Below are 21,227 nucleotides of genomic sequence, written 5' to 3'. Positions count from 1 at the left end.
TCATCATTCCTCTCCACAACCCCATGAGGTAAACAGCATTGTTACTTTTGTTTTACAGATTGGGCAGCTAAGTCATAGAGAGGTTAAGCAACCTCCCAAGGTCAAGCAGCTAAGAAATCAACTAGCTAATGTGACTATCCAATTCTGGATATCCTGAGAGAACACTGTGGCATAGCAATACTCTATTTAATTTTAAAAATTGCTTCAAATAACTGAGGGAAAATTCAGCCTTGTTCCTAGAATGAAAAACTAAAGAAAATAACAGATTAATACATGTTGGAGTTGGAAGAATTTAATGAAAATAACTAGCAAGACACTCTGGCGTGAGGCTGCTTCTCCAAACATGTTTTCCTGACCATGCCAACAGACACGGCCCGTCCCCACTGAGCCCAGGAGTGGACGGCATCCCTGGTGACGAGGGAACCCAGACCCTCATGTACCCCCGAAGAGCCCATGTGTGGCCTCTCCAATGAGGCCATCATCACTGTTTGTACTCTCTTGCCCCAAAGAGTTAGGAAGCATTAAAAAAAAAAAAAAAGTTCGCTATTTCAAAACGTTAAACTTACTAAAATCAGTGAAGATTTTTTTCTCACCTAAACTGGGCCTTGATATTGCTCGGGCTTGCAGATCTGGTCTGTATTTCTTTCTCTTGCTTTTCTCTCAGGATCCTTTCAGCCAGCAGGAAGTACGTGGCTGTGATATGGTTATACCTGTTGGTTTCCAGGGCTCTGAGGAAAACAAGGTGAGAGCAAACGTCAGCCATATCAGGAGGTTTTTTACAAGAAGCAGAACTGATTTTTAAAAGTACAAGCAAGTTAAATTCAATGGCTGGAATCTTTAAAATTATGCAAAAAATGCAAACCAGAAAAAAAAATCAAACTAGTAGCTATTTAGGTCACTCAAAATTCTAAAAACAACTGCATAAAAATGTTCGTATTTTTATGAACATTTTTCATAAATGAGAGAAAAATCCAAAATGCCAACAGCAGCTGAGTTAGACATCAGTTTTAGACACTTAAGATAATGAGTGCACGCATTATTCAAAATCTGGATTTGTGTGTACAGTGTTTGTTCAGGTGGCTTACTTGCTTCCACTAGAAGTATGAAATGAAGACGAAGTCTGTGTTACATGAATGTGCACTGAAGTACTAATATCAGTCAGAAAAATTAGAAAATGTTTTTATTTTCATACTCCCTCTGCATTTACTGGCAATTTAGGCACTACAGAATAATTAAAGAAATTGAAAGTATGTCACCATTAATTGCTGTGAATAAGATCAATGTAGTCATTCATCCATTTAAAAAGTAATGCTCACCGAGTACCCAGTCTGGCTAGACACGGTGCTGGGACACAAGGCCCAACAAGGCCCACAGCCCTGCCCACTCTTTTGTAGCTGGCCTGTCACAGGATATACTGGGGCGTGCTTTGGCGGATCCCACAAGGCCAGGAAATACATAACTATGGTTTTCAGAAACTTTCTGTAGTTACTGAAAATACTCACACAATGAACACTTAGGAAAGAAGCAACAGCAGACACCCATTTTTCAAAATGTACATTGGGGTCACAACTAATGGGGGCAGGGCAGGCTGAGGCATGAGATTCCAAAGGAAGTATCCAAGGTAAAATTCAAGGGTAGAATGACTTATTAGTTTCTTCAGCAAAGTAGTGAATACAGGAGTTGGCTTGGGTTTGGAAATGTATTGTGAGACAAAGGTGTGTGTTGGAACTCAGGAGTCACCCTCAGAATGAGCAGCTTCTTAGGATGTGAGCAGCAAGCACGGAGTAAGGCTAGCTGAGGGGACAGCAAGACTGGCTCGCCCAGCTATCAGGAAACCAGCAAACTGGCAAACTGGAGTCACCTCAACCATTTAAATTGTACTACCTTTTGGATTTATAATTGAATTTATATTAAGTAGTTCTAGATGACACTACTGCATGTATATATGTTTTAAGCTAAGAACAAAAGGCCAGTTCAGAGAGATATAAACAGCCTTTTATCCACTCAAAAGTGAAAAATCATTTTCTACACATTCCAAAAGTGAGTAAGTGTAGCAGAAACAGCAAGTGTCCTGTCTTTGTCACATGTTTAGGTCAGTTAAGTAGCTGTGAGTCAATACTATAAAGAATCATAATACATTTGGAAACTTACAGAAATTTGTACTTAAACCAAAATAAAGAACCTGAGTTTATTTTTATAAACCTCTCTTTCCATCAATGTAAAACACTCTAAAGTGTCCTTTAGATAGACACTGCCCTTCTTGGGGATCAGAGCCTTCCAGTGGGCATGCGTGTGGCAGGAAGACACACGGCAGGAGTCTGCAGGTCCAGCCCACAGGATTCTCTTCCCCCAAGTCAGGGAACTGGATCAAATCCCGAAAGGGCCCTCCTGATGGAAACCCCTTTTTTTGCCTTCTAGGGCATACTCTCTTTCCAACATACCCAACTGTTTCATCCAACACATTAAATAACCTTTGACCTTTAATTTGTGGAAATATTCCTTATTTTTACAGTCAGGACCTCTTACAGAAATTAATCATTATCAGAACAAAGAAAATGCATTTTTTCTCTATATTATCTTTGATTCCAAACTGTTTATTAAAAACTGGCTTTGGTTTTAAAGGATGTAATTAACACAACTTGTATAACTTGCAGGCTCCAGGTGGCTGCAGCAGGGTCTCTCAAGGGCCAGATAATAAATATTTCAGGCTTTGTGGGCCATGTGGTCTCTCCCACAACCACTCTGCCATTGTAGCACAATGCAACCATTGACAATACTTAAATGAATGGGCATGGCTGTGGCCCAATAAAACTTCACTTATAAAAATGTGTGGCCGGCACCATTTACCATCTCCTGATTTAGAGGACTCTAGGCATGTGGTACTGTTCTCCCTACTCACTGTGGGGACCAGAAGGAGACAGAAGAATGAGAATAGTGCTACAGATAAGGTATATACTGGGATACAAAACAAGCTGTTTCATTCCACCCCTACAGAAAGGGAAAAAGGTCACAGCACTCACTGACACTACCCAGCAATGGCTTACTTGTTCACTAGCATAAAACCAAAACACCAAAAAAAACCTGTGTCAGACCCTGGGCCAAGAACTTTAGAGATAAATGACACAACTCTTGCCACCTATTACACAGGTGTCCAAAGGCTGTGTTAAGTAGAGAGAGCCCATTCCAAGAATCCTAAACCTGTGGCCCCCTGTACTGACAGGCATTGACGTACTCTACAATGGCGTCTCGATCCGCTATGTCCCCAAGCACCATGCGCTGAATGATGCTGTTGTGCTCCTCTTCCGAGAGATTTTTGTATGACACAAGGGGAATGTTATACTTTGTGGCTGGTGAAGGGTCCACTCCCTGAAGCCAAGGATGATTTTCAATCTCTTCTAAAGAAGCCCTTCTCTTGGGATCTCTCTGTAGCATCCGTGTGATCAGGCTGGAAAGGAAGGTAAGTCCATTGTTAAAGCAAACTGCTTGCAAGGATTAGTAATGGTGGATCATTTTATTAATAAAAATGATTTCCTATACCATCAATTAAATTAGGTGCACTAGTGGTGGCAGTGGGGCAGATGGGAATAATAAAAATTTAGTACCACTGCAGTCATAAAATAAAAAATCACAACCTCCAGGTATACTGATAAGCCAAATGCACAAATAAGAGCTCCCTATCATCTAGAATTAACTATAGGTATCAACATCTGTTCTTGAATTAACTGCTGGCTTAGTGACATACCAGAATCAAATTCAATGATCAGCAATGACATACAGAATAGAGTACACAAGCCCACTTCTGCTTCAGAAAAAAATGAATGGTGCTTCTGATGAAGACAACTAAAATACCATGTAATTTATTTTATATTTTTTTTTGAAACGGAGTCTCGCTCCGTTACCAGGTTGGAGTGCAGTGGCGCGACCTCGGCTCACTGCAACCTCTAACTCCTGGGTTCAAGCGGTTCTCCTGCCTCAGCCTCCCAAGTAGCTGGGACTACAGGAATGAGCCACCACATCCAGCTAAGTTTTGTATTTTTGGTAGAGACAGGTTTCATTCACTATGTTGGCCAGGATGGTCTCGATCTCTTGACCTAGTGATCCACCCGCCTCAGCCTCCCAAAGTGCTGGAATTAGAGGCGTGAGCCACCGCAGCCGGCCCATGTAATACATTTTTAGGAAAATATTTTATTTAAAGGCACCATTTTGGCAGAATAAATAAGTAACACTCAGCAACTAAAAATGAAGTAAAAGCAGAACCCTTATGAAGTGAATGACATCTGCTTCAGCTTTACAGGCTATGTTGGGTGCATATAACAGAATATAATGTGTAAGGCCTACTGAAGGTAGATAGTACAACTACAGTCCTTGCAAAGAGCTAGGACTCCAGCTTCAATGTGAGGGTAAATGAAAAATGAGAAACAACTTAGAACTTCTTACTACAAGCCGGTCCTCACACAAGTCTGTGTTCCAAACTAATGATATCTGTGTGGTACACAGAAGTTAATTTATAGTGCTTTCAGCGGGAAGTACTCCTGCGCAACTAGTAAATATACAGACCCCTCCTGTAGGAATGTAACTGAAAACCAGCCTGAAATAATTCTCCAAATAATATTACAAAGAATATCAGTCAAAAACACAAAAGAAACAAGTTACCAATAGCAAGACCTCGGAAACAAGCAAACTCAGAATGCAAATACTTCAGATACTGAAATTTTCAGATGTAAAATGTAACTGTGTTAAATATGTTTAAGACATGAAAGAGAATCTTGAAAATAATATAGCCAGTGAACTAAAGATGATACTTTATACTATAAATAAAGCTACTATACATAAAATTACTAGGCAATCGAGAAAAAACTAAATAGGGCCTCTAAAATGAAAAATAATCACTATAAAAACAAAATCAATAAACAAAATTTAAAAATGAGACAGAATCAATGTAAGATAAAATTAAGGAAATAATTGTATCAACAGACTGAGATAGGAAATATAAAACAGTTTTATAAAAAGAAGAGGACAGAGTGAGGGAAATGAGAAAATCAGGAAGAAACTATATTTGAAAAGATAATGGCTGAGAATTTTCCAAAATTCATCAAAGAGCACAAATCCTGAACCACTAAGCCTAACGTATCCTAAGCACAATAAACAGAAAATCTTAAAGCAGCCTAAGTGAAGACAGGACACCTACGCGGAGATAACAAGATGATAAGATGGGCAGCTGACTTCTCAACAGCAACAACAAATGCCAGAAAATAGTGGAATAGTATCTTCCATGAGCTGAGAGAAAATAACTATCAACCTAGAATTCTATACTCAATGAAACCATCTTTTAGGAGCATACATAACTTGAAGACATTCCAAATAAAAACTGAGAATGCTTATCACCAACAAATGTTCATCCAAACAAATTCTACACAATTTTATTTTGACAGGATAGTGTGATTCCACTTGGAAGGGTAAACAGTTTCTGTCAAGCATCTGGGTAAATATGAAATTTTTAACTGTGTAGAATGATAATCATATCTAATTTGTGGCATTTGAAAAATTATTAAAATATTGTATGGTAGTTAAAATATTCTAAAGATTTTGTGTTGTTCAAGAAGAGAATAAAGAGGTCGGACACAGTGGCTCATGCCCGTCATCGCAGCACTTTGGAAGGCTGAGGCAGAGGGATGGCTTGAGTCTAGGAGTCTCAGACCAGCCTGGGCAACATATCAGACACTGTCTGATACGACTAGGCTTTGTGTCCCCACCCAAATCTAATTTTGAATTATAATCCTTATAATCCCCATAATCCCCACGTGTCAAGGGAGAGACCAGGTGGAGGTAAATGAATCATGGGGGCAGTTTCCCCCATGCTGTTCTCGTGATAGTGATGATGAGCTGATGGTTTTATTAAGTGTTCAGTAGCTTCTCCTGAGTTCCTTTTCTTTCCTGCTGCCTTGTGAAGAAGGCGCCTTGCTTCCCCTTCACTTTCGGCCATGACTCTAAGTTTCCTGAGGCCTCTCCAGCCATGCTGAACTGCAAGTCAATTAAATCTCTTTCCTCTATAAATTACCCAGTCTGGGGAAGTTCTTTATAGCAGTATGAAAATGGACTAATACACCATCTCTACAAAAAAATAAAAAACAAAAAAAAATAGCCAGGTGTGGTGACTTGCACCTGTGGTCCCAGCTACTTGGGAGGATCACTTGAGGCTGAGGTTGAGACTGTAGTGAGCCATGATTGCACTGCAGCATTCCAACCTGGGTGACAGGGTGAGACCATTCCCCACCCCTCCCCCCAAAAATAAATAAGAATCAGCTATAGATTTTGTTAAATTAAGTATAAAAACATGAGGCCCCTGAGCATGGTGGCTCATGCCTGTAATCCTAACACTTTGGGAGGCTGAGGCAGGTGGATTGCCTGAGCTCAGGAGTTCGAGACCAGCCTGGGCAAAATGCAAAACCCCGTCAATACTAAAAATACAAAAAACTAGCCAGGTGTGGTGGCATGCGCCTGTAATCCCAGCTACTCAGAAGGCTGAGGCAGGAGAATGGCGTGAACCTGGGAGGCGGAGCTTGCAGCGAGCTGAGATCGCACCACTGCACTCCAGTCAGGGCAACGAGTGAGACTCCGTCTCAAAAAAAACCAAAACAAAAACAAAAATAAACAAAAAAATGTGTATCTGTGTTAAAACAGGTAGAAAAATCGCTAAAATAACAGACTATAACTTCCTAGCTAATTCAGGGAGAAAGTCAAACAAGGGAAAAAGAAAAACTTTGGCAGGGCATGGTAGCTCATGTCTATAATCCCAGCACTTTGAGAGGCAGAGGCTGGAGGATCTCTGGGGACCAGGAGTTCAAGAACAGCCTGGGCAACATAGTGAGACCCAGTCTCTACAAAAAGTTTAAAAATTAGCCAGGCATGGTGGCAAGCACCTGTAGTCCTAGCTACTCAGGAGGCTGAGGCAGGACAATCACTTGAGCCCAGGAGTTGAAGGCTGCAGTGAGTGATGTATGATTGTACCACTGTATTCCAGCCTGGGCAACAAAGCAAGACCCTAAGAAAAGAAAGAGGGAGGGAGAGAGGGAGGACAGAGAGAGAGAGAGAGAGCAAGGGAGGGAGAGAGCAAGAGAGAGGATGGAGGGAGGGGAAGGAGGAGAGGACTCTGTCTTTTTTTGAGACAGAGTCTTGCTCTGTCACCCAGGCTGGAGTACAGTGGCATGATCTCAGCTCACTGCAACCACCACCTCCCGGGTTCAAGTGATTCTCCTGCCTCAGCCTTCTGAGTAGCTGGGATTACAGGCGCATGCCACCACACTCAGCTAATTTTTGTATTTTTAGTAGAAACAGGGTTTCACCATGTTGGTCAGGCTGGTCTCGAACTCATGATCTTGTGATCCGCTTGTCTCAGCCTCCCAAAGTGCTGGGATTACAGGTGTGAGCCACTGCACCCAGCCCCAATAAGTATTAAAAATAATTCTTCTAGGAGGGAGACACAGACAGCTACTAGACAGTAGGAATTGTTCTACTTCTTAAGCTAGATAATAAGCTAGGTACTCATTTTACTACATATATACTGTATACTTATTTGAATGATATATATATCAATATAAAAATAAGCTTTTTCAGTAGAAGCTGTGGAAATGCTCCTTGAATTATAACATGAATCACAAACATCCAACATGCAGACAACATATGCCCCCAGACAGCTGCCCTGCTTCCTGGGGTAGAGAATAGTTAACAGTAAGGTCGTAAAAATAATAATCATCAATATTCATAGTTTCCTACGTGCTAAGGACCGAACTAAGAGCTTCACACATATTAATTCATTTAATTTTCACAATAACCCTATATGGTAGTTTCTATCACTCTGACATCATTAGTAAATGGAGAAGTCAATATTTGAATCCAGAGTTTGAATACCTAAGTTCTTTTTTTTTTTTTGAGACGGAGTCTCACTCTGTCACTCAGGCTGGAGTGCAATAGCACAATCTTGGCTCACTGCAAGTTCCACCTCCTGGGTTCACGCCATTCTCCTGCCTCAGCCTCCCAAGTAGCTGGGACTACAGGAGCCTGCCTCCACGCCCAGCTAATTTTTTGTATTTTTAGTAGAGACAGGGTTTCACCGTGTTAGCCAGCATGGTCTCGATCTCCTGACCTCGTGATCCACCCGCCTCAGCCTTGAATACCTAAGTTCTTAAACATCCACCTGAGATGGGGTTTCATTTAGAGAAAAAATTCCTCAAGCAATCAGATTTCCTTCTTACCAGTTGATAGGAGAAACTCAAAACTGTTTCTACAGCAAAGTCCTCTAAGTAGTGGCTATAACCTCAGCTGAGGTCATTAAAAAAAATGTCACTTACAATGTCAATGAAATACTGAACTTCCAACAGTTCTATTCCATTACTATATTTCTCACTACACATTATCATAGTACTATGTACTAATTTAAATTCCAAATAATCGAGTATACTTTTTGTTGCTGGCTTCCCACAGTCGCATAAACCTAAACAGCTTTAGTCAATCGGCAGGAGGCGTGTGTGAAGCAAATTATGAGACATACTATGTAAACCCTCAAATAGTGTGTTGATGGTCTATTCAGGAAAGAAAATGCCCTAACTCTTCTCTGGAACTTAAAACAATTCCAGGTGATCTTGCTTTTTGCTCATGCAGAGAAAGGTAGTTCCCATGGTATTTCTTCACTTCAAGTGAAATAACCGCCACTCCTGAAGGCTGAAGAGGCATGTAATAGATTTCTTGAATAAGAAATAGATGAATACATTTTGTACTCTAATATTAAATTTCAGATCATATTCAGGGGTTAACCACCACCACCCCCCCCCCACCAAACACTCTTAACAACAGTAGAAATACTAAATTCAAAAATTAAAATGAACCCAGCTGCTTGGATGTTTGAAGTCCTCTCACATTTTCTTGACATGTTAATGGAATTAAAACTTCTGGTTTTAATCTGAGTCCTTAAGGTTTCCACATACTTTTTTTTTTTTACTTACTCTTTACACTCTTTAGACACATGGGATGGTACTGTATATTTGCAATCCATGATCATTGTCAGTGTTTCACTGTCATTGGCTTCTTGAAAGGGTGGCTGCCCACACACCAACATGAAAAGGATCACTCCCAGACTCCAAATATCTATAAATCAAAGACATACTTTTAAATACTGGACTAATTAGAAAACCAAAAACATTAAGAGTAAAAGTGGGCTAACAATATTATTTTATCTTGAGCAGTCAAAAGCATTTATATCTCAAAGTACAAACATCCATGAAGGAAAAGAAGCCCCAATAGGGCAGGGAAGGTGTCTGTCTTCTTCACTGTTTTTATAGTAAGTGCTAGTAAACAGCGAACGGTCAATGAATGTTCAATGAAGAGATAAACTAATGTATTTGTTAATATAGCAATAACATCAACTGGAAAGTATCTATCCAGGTGCCCAAGCCAACAGACAACACACTGCTGTTTCTCCCATTAGAATATATACCAGAAATAAAACTAATATATTAATACTCTGAGATCTGAAAAGAATTTTGCCTAAGGTCACAATTATCTCAAGTTGTTCTTTACCTCAATGCTAGTGAAGTAACCAGGTGAAGTAACTCATGTCATTTTATAGGCAAGAAAATTAAAGCTCAAGGAGGAAAGAAACATGGCCATCAATATAGTCAATCAGGAAAAAGACTGGTTATGTATTACTCCAGAGGATGAAACTAGGACCAAAGGTGTAAGTAACCAAGAGGCACACTTCAGCTTAAAAATGGGGAACTACTCAATGGAGCCGTTACAATACCAGAAAAGGCAGTGAGTTATCCATCACTAAAAGTATTCCAGCAAAGACGGGAGAAACATCTGTCTAAAATTCTGCATAAGGCATTTCTGCACCAATGGTAAGGCTGGACTACCTGACATCTAAGGACCTCTCAACTCTAGCATTAGACTAACTCTGACAGTAAGAAACAACTCCTTACCTCTTTCATCATTAAATAAAAAGCAAATCCATCAATCATATGGGAAAATGATCTTTTGTTCAGATGAAAAAAAATTTTTAAGATGAAAAGGACTTAGGAAAGGGATCACAAATCATTCATTCATTCCAGAAACTAAAGAACAGACATGATAAATATAAACATTCACATAATTAGAAACCAATTCAAGAAGTATTCTAGACCACAAAAGGCTTAAAAGAGAATGGAAGGGCAGACCACACGGCCTTTGTCATCACATCTGTTACCATTCAACTGCTGTTTCCATTTACACTTAAAACACCCAAAATAATGTAGGTTCCATGTTATTTCCCAAGATAATTAAAACTTAATAAAATATCTTTTCCTTGGTTCAAACTAAACAAAGACTGGCCACAAAGGCAGAAACCCAAAGTTACACACAATGTGATTTTTTTATATGTACAATAAATTTTACTAAGGATACTCTGATGGAAACTAATGAATCAGATGAAAAAAAACCGACTGAAATTAAACATTTACATAAATGAAGATGAAAGGGACCTGTGGATCATTCAGTCCAAACCCTTGGCTCTGCAGTATCCCTAAGAGGTCTGACATTGCTTTTTGAATGCATGCATTATCTGTCCCCAGACAGCAAGCTGACTCAGGAGTCCACTCCACTCACTTTCATTTCTTTGCCTTGACTTTGGAATCCAGAGAGCCATCCCCATTCAAAAATCAAACATATCTTAATAATGGTGACTAGTCACATCTATTCTTTAAATAGCCAGTGAAAACAATCTATAACCCCAGTCCTAGCAGTACCTTAAGATTTTTTTAAAGGACATTTATACAGTTGATGTTTAACTTAAATCCTCCTCTTTGTACCACTTGAACCTGCTATTTTGGGTCACTTGTCCCAACTCCCAAGCCACCACTGTGAACAAGTGGCAATTACAATTATTCTCCCTTTATTGCAATGTGTCCTTCATTTACAAAAAGTTATGTTCTAGAAATTCACTGTAAAGTAAATCCCACCTTTCCAACTATGTCCATTATACAAGGAGGGTAACCTACCAAGTTTTAAAAAATAATATATACTTGGCTACCCCTCCACAGCAAAAAAGGGGATGATTTTAAATGGCTTACAATGAAAATACACAAACAATAAAAACCCAGGTAGATAAAAACTTTTTCTTCTATTGTTCAAATATTGACAATGTTTAACGTGACTACTTATAATCATACCTAACTACTAATACATATGTATTTGAAATACAATAAATATATATCTTTCCATATAAGTCCTACAAAACATCAACTTTTATAAAATGAGTTTAATTACATTATTTCCTCTACTATCTCATACTATAACTGTGCATAAACCAGTTCGGTTTTTTACCTCTTGTCCATGCCAAACTGGGTATCTGATAGTGCAATTATTCAAAATAACATTTTAAAAATATAATGAACAATATAAATGTCAACTAACAATTACCCAACATTCTTATTTGACTGAAGAAAACTTTCTTTTTCTGTTAAAGATTAGCCTCACAAACAACAAGAAGTTCAATTATTTGGAAATTCTCTCTTCAGGATGATTTGTTCAATCACCTTAACACACTCTGCTTGTTATGATGTGACACACAATTAGAAGAATAAAAAAGAAGAAAAGCAACATAAAACCGCAGTTTCCAGTTAAGGCTCAAATAATTTCTAAATATAGACATGCTAAAAGGTTGAAAAACACAGAAATACAATTCTATGTCAAGTAGTTGGCTAAGCTAAATGACATAATTTGAAGCATTTAAACTAGAAAAGAACAGCAGGGTAACTAAGTTTCAGAGAGGGCAAATGACTCTCCCACTGAGACAATGTGATTATTCAAGGGGCCATTTATTCCATATATTTATTTTCCATACTTTTTATTTCTCTTCTTACTTTACTTTTGTCTTTGAATAATTTTACTTTTTCATCCCAAGGGCCAAAGGAAAGAATAAAAACAGGCCACTAAACAGAGTGCTATGACTTTAACCAAACTATTTTAAAATGTGTTCACAATCTTTAAAATGGGAGTACTAATAGTCATCTACTTTCCTGTAAAGCTGCTGTGGGCATTAAATGAATTAAAACAGAATCCATGCTAAGTATTCAGCACAGAGAAAACATTCAAAGGTGGCTGCTGCTGCCCTGCCCTGCTTCATCTGTGGCAGGCACTGTTCCTGGCATAGCAGACAGAGATGAATGAGAGATGCCCTTGCCCTTACAAGCCTCCTAAGCCACTAAGGATGCTCCAGTGGAAATTAGCGAAACAGATATGGGAAAGAGACAGTAGGTAAGTTCAAGGAGGCACAAAGCCAATACGGTTTGAGATGAGAGGGAGAAGAAACAGGGAACGCTTCTTATTCTTAGTAACTGAGGTTTCTTAAAAAAAGGTGATGATTCAGGAGCTTGGGTCCCCAGAATTAGACATCTGGTATTATAGGACTAAGGATGGCATCAACAAAAATTATCCACCATATTCCTCCACAAATGGGGGTGGGAAGTGGTATCTGTCTTAATATAACATTCATTTTAAGCCGGGAACAGTGGTGCATGCCTATAGTCCCAGCTAGTAGGGAGACTGAGGTGGGAGGACCACTTAATTTGACGCCACAGTGTGCTAAACCACATCTGTGAATAGCCACTGTGCTCTAGCCTGGGCAACATAGCCCGACCCCATCTCTTAAGAAAAAAGAAAAACCGTTCATTTTAGAGAATATTTTAGGTTATCTTTTTCCGTAAGAAAAAAAAAAACATGTTAACAAAACTACAAACTCCTAAGGTATAGACCACAGCCTCAGCTTGAGATCCTAAGACTGCAAGGGATCACTGAAACCGTAAATGGGGGATGGGGGTGTAAGGGAGCAAAATGTACAGGGGACCTTACGCTATAATCATTTCCAAAAAATGTTAATGGAATTGTCTATTCACATTAAAGATCCACGGGTTACCAAACATCAACCATCTGAATCAAATTTCATATAGATACGACTATCTGAAGTGTATGTTTTTATTTCAGACCCAGCTATACGTGCTTGGTTAATAAAAATGAAAAAAAGGAAATATTTAATAAATGTAATCGGCTTGGTTAAAAAACAAAACCCCACCTCGTGGAACTATAGGAAGGAGTGAAGAGATAATGAAGTTTTTGATAATATAAAGGGTGGGAGTTACAAGTTTCCCCTTACTGGCTGCCTTCGAGCTAGCTGGAAATGAGGTCACAGAAAGGAGCACTGAAGTCTCATCTGGCTAACACTCAGCAGGTCTATATATAATAATATAACTGAATTATGCTATTTCTAGGGTTGGGGTAGAGTTTAAGATCAAAATGAAAACAAAACAGAGTAAAAGAACATGCTAATCATTCATCTGAGGAAAAGCAAATGCCAACAGCGTGGGGAGGGGACTTCAGGACTACTGAGAGGTTTCCTAAAAAGTCATTTCTAAAGTGAATTATCTATACAACAAAAGAGGATTAGAAAATAATAAAAATGGGAAGACCAGAAGAAGAGTTTTAGGTAGAAACCTCTATTTTTTCCTTTTAATAGCTTTCTTTTATCAGTATAGCCATAAATCATGAAAGAAGCAATAGAAGTAGAATGTTCTGAAACCACAGCAGATAAAATGGGGCACCTTTTACAAGACCACTTAACAGCTGCCAGGATTTATGCAATCACTTTTCAGTTCCAAGTACGGTCACAAGCCACTGACATAAGACCTAACACTAATGTAGAAGGCAGTGCTTTCTTAGAATAGCAAGTATTGTTTCAGAAGTGTGTAGGTCCCAGGAGTTCTATAATAAAACCTAGGACCTTTGTTTTCTGTACAACACTCAGAAACCTAATTGCCCACGTTTATCCATCTGAGTTCCTATTTACACAGAAGAACTACATGTCTGCATTCAAAATTATGTAGAGCTTTGGTTACTAATGATTATTTCTTGTTCCAAAAAGATCAGTGGTTAGTTTTAAGGAACATGACTAGAAAGCATTCCAAAAGTAGAAAACGGTCAGGTCATTTGAACAGCATAAGAAAGAAACAGAAGAGGAATGAAGAACTTGCACAAGTTTTTTAGATCTGTTTTCTGATATGTCTAGTATTCCTAGTTTTATCAATACTTTAGTTAGAAGCAAGGTTTTATTATTTAACAGGGAAATGGTTTTTTTTCCCCCCTTAAAAAGAATGAATGCCATCATCTGATACCTACTTTAAAACACTCCTTTCCCTGACCTTAATTCATCTAAATGTCCCTTGGGGACTTCAAAAATCAATGCTGCTAAAACTAAGCTTATCATTTTTTCCCCCAAGTTTATTTCTCCCCATCTACCCTGGTCGGTACAATGTAAACTTAGGAGACATTCCAGACTCCCTACTCTGAGGGTCCTCTGACTTCCAGATCAAGGAGGCACTGCCAACTCTATCACATGCTTAAAATCCTCCAATGATCTTCATCTTCCCCAAGGTATTCCCACACTGTCCTCCAACTTAGAAACCTGGGCTACCTAACAATTTCAGCATCATCACAATGGGCTGTGATAACAGATATTCTATTTCCCTCCATTACTTGGAGCTCCGTGAGTGCAGAATGGGGCCTTCTGTTGAGCAGGCACTAGTCTACACTCAGCTAGGGCCTGCTCAACAGAAGTTTGCTGAATGAAAACCTGAAATTAAAGAGTTCTGCAAATATTCTGGGGCCCCGTCAAAAGGCAGCTGATGCAGAGTTTTAGGGTACAGAGGAAGGTGGTGGTTATTCCCAATCCTACACACACACACACACACGCACAGACACACAAAGGAAAAAAAAAAGGTAAGAGGAAAAGGAGACTAAGAAGTGCTCAGAGCAGACTGTGGTGGGATAAATCAATGAAGATAAGCTGCAGTTTATTTCAGTCACCTGTTTAAGGCCCTGTGAAAACTTGTTTTTTCAAGTAAAACAGAAAAAGTTCAAGAAGTCAAAGTGTTATCAATCACATATTGTGGGAATGCACACATTCACACAAATCCAAACCAGACAAGGAGCAGACACCCTACCAACTCAGCATTCCTTCATAAAATCATTTTACAAACCTGCTACTGGTACCACTCAGGAACAATACTTGACAAATGAAAATGGAAAGATAAGATGGCGAAAACATCATACTTGGGCGATTTCTTTCAGTGTGCCCTAATGAAAATAGCATGCTTGGCCTAAAGCTTCAGAGAGACCTGGTTCAAATCCTCTGATGGCTGCTTAGCTGAGTTTCAATATGGATATTCATCCAAGGGGGGACCCATTGGAGAACTGCTTCACCAGGGATACAGAGTGACTTTTTAAATTTACTTTCAAGCAGTGATTTCACATTTCAAATTTCCCACAAGATTATGACAAATGCAATGCAATTTTAGGCGTATATGCCTAACTTTAAACTAGAAAGAAGAAACATTTTAATTTAGTACCACATCTAAAAATGTCCAATTCTATTTGTCTAGTCAGTCAAATGCAACTAGATTAGAGACCTATATGAATTAGCATTTTATACATTTGGAGTGTCCACCAACTAAATGTTTTAGTTTGATAGCTAGTGGAGTATTTTGATGTTTTCTTAAGTTGATGTTAAAAACACAGTCTTTTGTGTGAGGCCAAGGTGTGCTAACATAAGACGAATATACAAGCTATTAAAACACCAGTTGATAAAAATCACCTGCTGCAAATGGCAGGCTAAGAAAATGGGTTCTCTTTCAAAAAGCAAAAAAAGTTTAATGAAACAAAGCTTTCTGGGCACTGGGGATAAAAGTCAAGCAAGGTATGTCCTTTAACAGAAGATACATTATGCAGGTTTCTCTAAAATGTTTAAGCTTGCCAGGAAACTAACTTCCTCATTTGAGAATAAAGAGAAATGAACTTTAAATAGCAAATTTAATATAACAAATTTCAAAATTCAAAATATTAGCTCTTGAAATGTTTGTTTTGGCTAGTTCTCCATGCATAATACCTAAATGAGAAGTGTGGTTTTAAAATGTATGCAACTTATTTTCCTGTATTTAAAAAAATCAGTATATCTTTCTAGGAATTACAATAAATACACAACCTGGTTGGTTCCATGTAGGATTATAACTTTCAGATTTTCCTTCATATTAAAATTTTAGAAAAGTTCTCTCAAATATAACCACACATTTCTTGTTTTTCAAATTAACACTACTTTTTTCAGATTATGAAAGTAGTGCATATTTAACGCCAGTAAGATTTATTAGCAGCCTGTGGGAGGGCCCCCTACTCACCAACACCATAGATAATCCTTACTATTAGCCTATTAGGTAAAATTATAAAGATCTGTTTTAATGTATACTGACCTGATTTTTTTTCCCTAATTTCTTTAAGGTATAATTTATATACAACAAAATTCACCATTTTTAGGGTTCATTTCTCCAAGTTCTCACAAATGCAGTCACGTAACAAATGCCACAATCAAGATACAGAGCAGCTGTATTACCCCAAAATTTCCTTTGTACCTCTTTGTAGTCAACCTTTCCCCAAGTCCAGTCCCTGACAACCACAGCTATTGTGTGTCCTTGCAAGTTTTGCCTAGAAATGGAGTCACAGAGTATGTAGTCTCTGCCGTCTGGTTTTTCCCAATAATGCATTTGAGATTCACTCATGTTGTTGTACACATCAATAGGTCACCATTTTTCATGGCTGAGTAGTATTCCATTGTGTAAATGTTCCACAATTTATTTCAGTTTGGGACAGTAATGAATAAAGTCACAAAAAAAGTGTGTACAGGCTTTTGTATAAATATAAATTCTCATTTATCTTGGGTAAATACCTAGGAGTGAGTTTGCTGGGCCACTGCTGGGTAAGTGTATGTTCATCTTTCTAAGAAACTGCCAAATGATTTTTCTAACTGGTTATACAATTTTACATTCCCACCAGAAATGTACGAGCGTTTCAATTGCTCCATTCACACCCTTGTCAGCTCTTGGTATTGTCAGTTTAAAAAATTTTAGCTATTCTAACAGGTGTGGTTTTAACTTGCATTTCCCTAATGACTAATGGTGTGGAACATCTGCATGTGCTTATCTGCCATATTATGTCTTTTTTGGTTAATTATTCATAATTTTTCTTTTTTGGATCATGCTCTTGGTACTGTACAGAATATCTTTGCCTAAGCTAAGGTTGCAAAGATCCCCTATGTTTTCTTCTAGAAGTTTTATAGTTTTCCATTTTACATTTACATCTATGACACAGATTGAGTTTTTACAAATGGCGTGAGGTACTGATCAAGGTTCATTTTATTTCATATGGATATCAAACTGTTGCCACAGCATTGCTGAAAAAAGGCTCTTTCTCCATTGAATTGCTTTAGCACCTTTGTTGAAAATCAACTGGCCACATATGTGTAGGTTTATTTATGGACTTTCTATTCTATTTCACAGATCTACCAGTCTACCCTTTGCCAATACAGTCTTTATCATTGTAGCTTTTCTACTAAGTCCTGAATAATTATTTGCAGGGTTAAACTTTTTCTTCTTTAACTGGCTAGTTATATCACTTCTTTAATAAATTCTCTTTTCATTTGTCTATAGGGGAGTTTGTCACTGATTTGTAAGAACTCTTTCTACATTAAGAATACTATTTCCTATATTACAAATATTGCCCCAACTTGTTTGCATTATAATTTTGTTTCAAATAATATGTGTACTACATCCATCAACTGCAATCAAAGCTATTACCCTATTCCTTATGACTCTTGCTTAGAAAGGCCAAGATAGTATGAATATTCGCTTTTTTTCTTAATTACTCATATACAAATCCTTAATTCACCTGGAATTTACTTTGATATAGACATACATAGAAATCAATCATTTCTTCTCCAAATGTTGAATTTTTCCAGTCAATTTATTAATTCTTCCTTTTATGATGTCTAATAATGGAGGAATTTAAAATGATTAGACCCTGTTCTTTTTTCTGCATCATTCAGAATGACCAGCTGAAGAACCATGCTAGGATACAGTGGTGCCCATGGGGGCATCAGTCTGTATGCCAAAAAACCACAAAGCAGACACTGATATGTATATTCAAAAAATGTGTGGCAGCACTATTTGCCAGGCACTGTGCTAAGTGCTGAGATATAATCATAATGAAACCTAAAAGGTTGGCAATGAAGGGACCTAGGTGAGACAGCACCACTGCACTTTGTGTCCCGGGACTTGCCAAAATTCACCTCTGTTCATTCACTCACACAGAAAGTAACAACCACCTGGCTTTAAAAGATGCCTCCATCTTATCTTCCATCAAAGATTCTCCTTTTAGAGCTGCTTCCATGGTAAGTAGGTGCCTCGCCTTACCTCCAGAGGTGCCCAGAAGCACTGTTAAACACTTGGGCTTCAGGTGGCAAGGAGAGGCGCACACCATGTTTTTTAAGTTTTCGATGATGATTTCATGATTCTTTCTCATCTTGCTGCTATCAGTCAGGGCACCTGACTTTAGGAAGTCCCTGTTACCTATCAGCTGACAGCTGGAAATACAAATTTACTGAACTTGCTAGAATTATACGTAAAATTAACTAAATAAGGGTCTGAGTGAGACCCTGAATGATAGCTACCAGCAAAATACATGAGCTTTGTACGTGGACTTAGGACAGTCCATTTCATCTACCAGGAGTCTTTATTTGCTTGCTTCCTAGTGCTCTGCTGGGTTTAGGACAACTCAAAAACTGATAAGTGATCAATAGGCAGTCCTCTAATTGGTAAGATTCACGGATAGCCAAGGATTTTGAAGACTGTTTATCTTACATAAAGTAACATAAAAACAATTTTGGAAAGCCTCCTTACCATATGAAAAGCTGCCCCCTTTATTCTCCTGACAACAGCTGGAGGAGTCAAAGGTTACAAAGTCAGGGAACACTCAAGTTCTCTCTATTCTTGCCTCTACTAATTAATAAATTCATTTTGATACTGAAGCTAGACGGTAAATCCAAGAAATTCGTATCAAGTTGTTTACTGATATTGATAATACAGCCTTGCATGGGATAGAGGGCAAGGTACCTCACAAACTGATAACTGAGTACAAAACTAGAACTAATCTAAAACCAAGGGAATCTTCTGTCTCCAGGTGGAACATAATGGGTTTCAGCCAACTGAAGGTTCTGCTATAACTATAAAAAAAAAAAAAAAGCCTTGTGAAAAGCTTTGGGAGTAACAGGAATACATGAGCTGAAATTTGATGTCATAAGAGCCCTTTCTAGACCTTAAGCAAAAATCCATAAGAATCTTAAAAGTGTGACTTCGGGAGTTTCAATGGATCACAAATGTTCCTAAAAATGATTAAACCTAATCAACGTATATTACACACAAATTATCAGGTTTTTTTGGTAGAGTATCTTATTAAAACTCTGAAAGGAGGTAAATTTGGGGGGAAAAAAAAACCCCAGCCACTCTGATACAAGAATACAAGTTTGGTGTTGACTAACATTTAATACCTCTCATTGTAAATCAACTGATGGGTGTTCTAGTGTATACATTAGTATATACACGAAACACTTTGTTAAGCCAGTTTCGGTCCTCTAGAAACTAATCACTACTTAATACAAAGCTGAGACTCACAACCTGGAACATGGTGATGAATCAGTGACACCATCTCAGGGGCATCCTTCCATCTACTGGAGCTCTCAATCCATGTTAAGTCTCTTTTAAACTCTAACAAGGGCCTCCAAATGTCAGTGGAGAGTTGCTACATACAAACTCTGTTATACAAAATGGGTTTTTAAGAAAACCATATAAAATATACCAAACATCTACAAGTCTATTTGACTTTAGGAAATAAAAAGAATACTGTACCCAATGACTTGATGTTTCCTTTGGAAACAGATCCATTTATAACCTTACCTCCAATTTTCCGTTACAATCTCCTACTCAAGTCATATCTATGAAATTTAAAACACACTAGGGAAAATGGGAGATCAAGTATATAAAACAACAATGAACGAGTCACGTATTCAAAGGCACAAAAATAAGAACACTATTTTACACGTGTATTTTATGTTCCAAAGCTTATTTCAAAACTGTTTGTGTTCATCCAAATAGTTGTGGGTCCACTTTTTACTCAACCTCATAAGCTTGCAAGATCAGATCCAGAAAGGGCTTCACAGTGTTCAACAAACACCTCTGAAACTAACCCAAAATGTATGTTTGTATCTCTCTAAAGACAGGAACCACAGCTTTCACTGGGTCCTCTAAGAGTCTAGGACTCATTAAATATATACAAGGCAAAGAAAAGGAATTATGACATGAGCAGAGAAATCAGGAAGAGCCACGGAGGGTGACCACAATTAATGTAATCTTCATTTCCTTGGTTCATCTCTGTAACATTTATTAATTTAAATAAACATTAAGAGCTTGTCATGTTTGCCAGGTGATAGGACCCTGATAAAATATAAACAAACACACAGTCCCCTCTCTCAAGGACTTTACTATTGAGCAAGGGGGACAAGTGAGCCATCTGGAGTGAGGCAGGCTTGGCACTGCCCCATCCAATTCCAAAGAGAAAGGGCAATCAGGGCATGTGTTCTCCTAACTTCATCATCCTCCTTTTTTAGCCATCCACAGCCCCTCTTTTATTTTTACCCAGCAAAATAGTATGCCTACTCTGTGCCTGGCTGCATCCCAGATGCCAAGATTTAGATATATCTATGAAGAGAGTCTCACTCTACAAGGTGTTGTTTTCCTACTCACCAGACACAGTATCACAAAGGCTGAGAACCTATAATTTTTTTCTTGGGTTTCAAAGTTTAAAATCTAAATTAAAATTTTAAAAATATTAAATTAGACACTGTTTACACTACACTAGAAATAATTTCTTATTAAGACTCTATATAAGGCTAATAGATCAACCTGATGACCACACATACAACTTCCTAACGTGCTGGGACAGGGATTCCCCAGGAACTGAGACCAGTCACTAACCGGTCCCACCTGGCCCCTCTCAGTAAGCACAAGAGAGTGATCAAGCATAGCAGCCTGTGTGTAAACAAACAAACCAATTCTCTTTTTTTTGAGACAGAGTCTCGCCTTGTCGCCCAGGCTGGAGTGCAGTGGCATGATCTCAGTCCACTGCAACCTCCGCCTCCCAGGTTCAAGCGATTCTCCTGCCTCAGCCTCCTGAGTAGCTGGGATTACATGCACGTGCCGCCACGCCTGGCTAATTTTTATATTTTTAGTAGAGACGGGGTTTCATCTGGTTGGCCAGGCTGATCTCAA

General features: G+C 38.4%; 1 protein-coding gene across 5 annotated transcripts in view; it reads right to left on the bottom strand.

Annotated features, from left to right (window-relative positions):
• SNRK (SNF related kinase) overlaps nucleotides 1-21,227 on the bottom strand; it is a 62,667-nt gene that overhangs the window by 7,216 nt on the left and 34,224 nt on the right. For all 5 annotated transcript variants that reach the window (XM_045385000.2, XM_005546811.4, XM_005546810.3 and 2 more), the window contains 3 exons: nucleotides 9,000-9,141; nucleotides 3,233-3,445; nucleotides 594-728 (listed from right to left, as the gene is read on the bottom strand). In XM_045385000.2, the coding sequence (XP_045240935.1) occupies nucleotides 594-728; nucleotides 3,233-3,445; nucleotides 9,000-9,141 (490 nt within the window). The remainder of the gene's footprint in view (nucleotides 1-593; nucleotides 729-3,232; nucleotides 3,446-8,999; nucleotides 9,142-21,227) is intronic.

Source organism: Macaca fascicularis, chromosome 2, assembly GCF_037993035.2.
Source record: "Macaca fascicularis isolate 582-1 chromosome 2, T2T-MFA8v1.1".
Classification (NCBI taxonomy): domain Eukaryota; kingdom Metazoa; phylum Chordata; class Mammalia; order Primates; family Cercopithecidae; genus Macaca; species Macaca fascicularis.
The sequence above is the reverse complement of the archived record's forward strand: the minus strand, read 5'-3'. Positions and strand labels throughout refer to the sequence as shown.